This window comes from Orbicella faveolata, unplaced genomic scaffold (genome assembly GCF_042242905.1).
Source record: "Orbicella faveolata isolate gen_17 unplaced genomic scaffold, um_ofav_v1 contig_26, whole genome shotgun sequence".
Lineage (NCBI taxonomy): Eukaryota > Metazoa > Cnidaria > Anthozoa > Scleractinia > Merulinidae > Orbicella > Orbicella faveolata.
In genome coordinates, this window is record NW_028301554.1 from 2,327,237 (window position 1) to 2,333,033 (window position 5,797).

The following is a 5,797-nucleotide window of genomic DNA, read 5'->3' on the forward strand; positions in this document are numbered from 1 at the left end:
CCCTGACAAAACGATTATCGATTGTTTAATCACAACCACTCTTTCGATGACAAAAAATATAAAACCGCACATTTCCAAAACTTCATAAAAAACTGAAAACTGCAAATGAATCGTACCCATACAATGCTCATTCAATTCACTTCACGAGTTTGCCAGTGAGCGCAAATTTATCTGACACTGGATAACCCAAAATCAACCCCCAAATCTTTGTTTAAAAGCTGAAATTAAAAGCACTCTGCTGATCCTACAAACAGCAAAGGAAAGCCACAAAGGAAACCTGCAAAGGAATGTTACTCTCTCTGAAATTGACACCTTAATATCTTTAAAAATATTTGGCAACACTAATTACCTCACCGGAAATTAATTTGTTGTTTTAACTGTATACATGTCATATCGATTGAATGCAGTCTGCTGATCCTACAAACAGCAAAGGAAAGCCACAAAGCCTTCCCCTATCACCTGTGCGACTTTAAGTGATAACAATGGGGTGACAGGCCTAACAACTCCTATCCACGTGTCATAGCCGCTTTGAGATTTTTGCTCGAACTAGTATATCTTTGAGGATCTGCCCCTTTTGTATTGTACGATAGGGGGATCTTCGAATATTTCGCTAAGCAATAATCCTGTTTTTCGGAGGACATTTCACCAGAGTAGAGCCGTTAGAGGTCATAGGTCTGCGTGGTTTCCGCTGCTATCCGCGTGTAATTTGTTGAGTTTGACACCTCTGTTTTTGGCCACGTGCTATTTTTTTAGCTCATTTGATTGCAAGATATGTTTTAAGCTCTCTAAATATTAGCTCTGGAGGGACAAAGTTTGAAATATTCCGTGAGCATGTTGGTTACTTGCATTTTGTATTAGTACGCCGGGCCCGGCTGTTTGATTTACTGTTGCAAGTTATGCTGCTTGTTGTCACGGGTGTCATATTTATCTTTGTCCGGCTTCGCCAGAGATCGCTGTAGCTTTCCTTGTTGAAAGCTATGAGTCTGTCTTAGAGAGACGTTCTTATGCTTCTTGCATCAATTTCAGTGATAACAATGGGGTGACAGGCCTGCACAACTCCCATCCACGTGTAATAGCCGGTTAAAGCTTTGCTCTAACGAGTATATCCTTTAGGGATCTGCCCCTTTTGTACGAGACAATAGGGGGATCTTTGAATATTCTTCTAAGCAATGGTTGTTGTTGAATTAAATGCCATTTCTGCATAAGTATTTGCTTTAAGTTAGGCACTGAAGGGCGATATTGTGTGACAAAAGGCAAGATTCGCTTGTCTTGTTTACGTTTCTGTTGTAGGGCAGCTTTTCTCTCCTCAAATGTAATTTCTGCGAGAGTTGTTGAAACAAGAGTTTCAGGATACCCTCTTTCGATGAGATTTGTTTTAAATTGTGAAATAGCAGTTTTGAATGCTGTTTCAGAGGAGTTGGTTCGGAGAAGTCTGAACGCTTCGCCCTTGATGAAGCCCTTTTTGACCCCTGGTGGGTGGCAACTCGAGAAATGCGTGTACTGAAATGTTTCAGTAGCTTTGAAATGAGTTTTAATGTCTAGTCTAGACTTTTGTGCAAATCTTTCGCCTTTGTAAACTTTTGTGTCGAGGAACGTTGTTTCCGTGTCGGAAGCTTCAGCCGTGAACTTGATAGTGGGATGGTGGCTATTTGCTAGTTCAATGAACTGCGTGACTTCGTCTTTGTTTATATTCCAGATAGAGAATATATCGTCAATATACCTTTTCCAGGCGAGTGGTTTTTGAGCGCTTTGATTTAAGATTTGTGATTCTACCTTTCCCATAAAGATGTTGGCAAAAGCGACTGCCATTTTTGTACCCATGGCTGTTCCATGTGTTTGGAGGTAGTTTTTTCCAGTAAACTGGAATAAGTTTTCTTGAAGTATAAGTTCAAGCGCTCTTTTAAGATGTTGTGTTGGGATGGAGGATTCTCCTTTATAGTAAGATTCGTATGCGTTGCATACCGTTTCTATCCCCTCCTCTTGAGGTATATTTGTGTATAGGCTTGTCACGTCCATTGAAACAAGGATAGCGTTCCCTGGTACTCTCGTTTTTTCTATGAAATTGATGAAGTCCGTCGAGTCTTTCAGATATGACTCCTGTTCTTTTGCTATGGGTTGAAGGAGTTTGTCTACAAATGCAGACAGCCTCTCTGTCGGACCATCACACCCAGATATTATGGGTCTTCCAACCGGAGTTGGTTTGTGAATTTTTGTAAGCGTGTAGAACACTGGTATGCGAGGCGGGTTAGGTGTTTGACAAAACCATAGTTTGGTCATGTCATCAATATAGTTGTGCTGGTGGAGTTCCTTAACTAATTGTTGTACCCTTAGGGATGTCTCTATAACCATAGGACGTTCAAGGGGTTTGTAGTGTTCACGGTTGTCTAACTGGATTTGTCCTTCGAGAATTTTATCTTCAGTGTTTAGGACAACCGTTCGCGTTCCCTTGTCTGCCTTTTTAAGATTGATGTTGGAATCTTCTTGTAGCGTTTTCAACGCCTTTCGTTCTGTGTTGGGCAGATTATCCTTAGGTTTTGTAAGCTGTACTTCAGCAAGTTGAACTTTGACCTCTTCTAAGTAGCTTTCAAGAGCCACTGATTGTTGAACCGGCGGAATCCAGTTTGATTTAACGTGGAAAGGATGCGGTTCGTTGTATTCCCCGTGGAAAATGTATTGTAGGCGCATTCTTCTAGCGAAATGCTCAAAGTCCTTCAAAAGATGGCGCCTTATTTGTGTATCATTTTCCTTAGGTGTGGGGATAAATTTGAGACCCTTAGCTAACAAGTTAGTTTGGTCGTTTGTGAGGTCTATGTTCGAGAGGTTCTTTATGTGTTTTTTGTTTGCCTCTGTTTGTGCATGTAAATGATCGGTTCGATCCTTTTTTCTGCGTTCTTTTCGCTTTTTGTTTTGTATTTGGGATGGCTTTTTCTTCCCATATCCCCGTTTTATAATACGAGAGTCAGAGAGTAGACAGGTATAATCTCTCTTCTGTTTATTGCTGTCATCTAATAATGTTGACAATGACATGATTTCGGCTCTAAGTTCATCGATCCTTCTTGATACATTGTTTTTGTTTACAGTTTCTTTGGGCGCCGAGCGCGCGAAAGCTGTTTTTTTGGTTACAATGCTCTTTTGTTTTTTGTTGGCCTGAACTCGTTTTTCTTGTCTTATGGCTGTGCGGAGGCCTTCGATGTTTCGATTGTGAAACCGTATCAGCGCTTGTAAATAGTCTTGCTCAGCTTTTGAGCGAAGACGTTTAATGTCCCTCTTGAAGTCATCATCCGCTCTTATGTGGGCTCTGGCTCGGTATTGTAGCGACTTTGGACAAGTCTTTCTTTCTAAGTGTCTCTTTAGGGATTTTAGCGCTGCTTGGGAACGTTCAAGTTCCTGTTCCAGTTCGTCGGGCTGATCGCGTTTACGTTTGCGGCGGTGAATTTCTCGTATGGCTTCGCGTTCATCAGTGTGGGTAATTTCTTCTCCATCAGTTGATTCACTGTCAGATTCTTCCGCCTGGTTCGTTTTGTCAGCCTGGTGGTTCACATTCATCTTCGTAGCTCCGTTGTTTTCATTCATGTAACAGTCATTGCTGGTTTGAGCGTGGTCAGCTAATAGACCCTCTGATGTTAGCAGGCTCATGGCCGTAAAAACTCAGGCAAGACCGCTTGAACTTATACTTCAAGAAAACTCATTCCAGTTTACTGGAAAAAACTACCTCCAAACACATGGAACAGCCATGGGTACAAAAATGGCAGTCGCTTTTGCCAACATCTTTATGGGAAAGGTAGAATCACAAATCTTAAATCAAAGCGCTCAAAAACCACTCGCCTGGAAAAGGTATATTGACGATATATTCTCTATCTGGAATATAAACAAAGACGAAGTCACGCAGTTCATTGAACTAGCAAATAGCCACCATCCCACTATCAAGTTCACGGCTGAAGCTTCCGACACGGAAACAACGTTCCTCGACACAAAAGTTTACAAAGGCGAAAGATTTGCACAAAAGTCTAGACTAGACATTAAAACTCATTTCAAAGCTACTGAAACATTTCAGTACACGCATTTCTCGAGTTGCCACCCACCAGGGGTCAAAAAGGGCTTCATCAAGGGCGAAGCGTTCAGACTTCTCCGAACCAACTCCTCTGAAACAGCATTCAAAACTGCTATTTCACAATTTAAAACAAATCTCATCGAGAGAGGGTATCCTGAAACTCTTGTTTCAACAACTCTCGCAGAAATTACATTTGAGGAGAGAAAAGCTGCCCTACAACAGAAACGTAAACAAGACAAGCGAATCTTGCCTTTTGTCACACAATATCGCCCTTCAGTGCCTAACTTAAAGCAAATACTTATGCAGAAATGGCATTTAATTCAACAACAACCATTGCTTAGAAGAATATTCAAAGATCCCCCTATTGTCTCGTACAAAAGGGGCAGATCCCTAAAGGATATACTCGTTAGAGCAAAGCTTTAACCGGCTATTACACGTGGATGGGAGTTGTGCAGGCCTGTCACCCCATTGTTATCACTGTGTATTGTAACCTGCACGTCTCAGTGACGTCTTACAAAGAATACGCGGCCTTACGGACGGACAGATTGTCGTTCTCGACATAGGCTCGATTACCAGCCGCTGTTCGGGAAAAGAGCCCGCGCTCCTCCCCCGAACTCACGGTTGGACTCGTGGACTTGGCATTGTTAATTTCAACCAATAAGAAATCTGCCTGCCTGAATCGAGCAGGCTGCATAAATTAGCTTTCTCGCAGTAGCAAAGGAGTTGTTCGATATGAAGTGCGATCGCATTAGGGGGATATTTAACCAAATACCGTCAACTGATGAAATCTTACCTGATCTAAACCATAGTAGCATATAGAACACGAAAAATAGTCAACAGACTTATACGTTAGAATCTATATTTGAATCATGTGGTACCAGAATATGAGATAACGAACAAAGTAAACAAAGGGAGGAATAAACGCAAACATCGATTTCAAGAAACAAAACACCCAGTCAAATTGATGTGTACCTTAGTCTTCTTGAAGAGAAGCAACACCAGTCTCTGGCGAAGCCAGACAAAATTAAATTTTTAAATGAGCCAAAGCAAACCGAACAAGTAAAACATAAACATGGTGTCAACACCATTTACACCAACATATGTGTGACCTTTGACATGACAGTTGCTACAGTATAGTCAAACCGTTCTGCTCTACTTTAAAAAAAAAAAAAAAAAAAAAAAAAAAAAACCCTTCTATAGAACACAGCATGTAAAGCCCTTCCGCAACAATAATGTGAAAAAAACGCCACAAATTTTACGAGCCGTAGGCGTCATGTGTGCCTGCCTATGATTGTCATCAGATGACATTTCCGGCCACCTGAAGCGTCGCAAGAATTACATTATTTTGAGACGTCACAGACATACTTTGCCGCTCACGCGTCCAGCCGTCTCTTCTCGGGGAGGAACGTAGACCGGACTCGAGAAAGCGGCGGAAATCGAGCCTATTCTCGACAGTGAAAAGCGCTAAAAGAGAGATTCAGTTGTTGAGCATTTCCAGATACAAGGCTGTAATATCCACCATTACACACAACAGTAGCGTCAAATAAACGGCACGACAGCGAAGACTTCGAATTAGGAACCTTTTTCACGGGAGTATAACGTAGGTTTTAGTCCCGCAGAAACCATGAATTCGAACCAAAGCAGATCTGTCATGTCACGCGAATGTATCATCAGTGTCATGTCTTCGCGTGCCGGTCCATGTGATCACAGTGGGCGATGCTCGTTGTGATTGGTTTAAATGTAACC

The 5,797-nt window shown here is 41.8% G+C and overlaps 2 protein-coding genes across 2 annotated transcripts; one reads left to right on the plus strand and one right to left on the minus strand.

The window, feature by feature from the left end:
• Positions 1–529: 529 nt before the first annotated feature.
• Positions 530–3,676, minus strand: LOC149107609 (uncharacterized). The gene has a single exon (XM_089296396.1). The coding sequence runs from the start codon at positions 3,634–3,636 to the stop codon at positions 1,081–1,083; it is 2,556 nt and encodes an 851-aa protein (XP_089152522.1). The 5' UTR covers positions 3,637–3,676; the 3' UTR covers positions 530–1,080.
• Positions 3,677–3,733: 57 nt separating this feature from the next.
• On the plus strand, positions 3,734–4,523 carry LOC149107610 (uncharacterized). The gene has a single exon (XM_089296407.1). It carries the CDS (start codon positions 3,734–3,736, stop codon positions 4,472–4,474), a length of 741 nt encoding a protein of 246 aa, XP_089152533.1. The 3' UTR covers positions 4,475–4,523.
• The last annotated feature ends 1,274 nt before the right edge of the window (positions 4,524–5,797 follow it).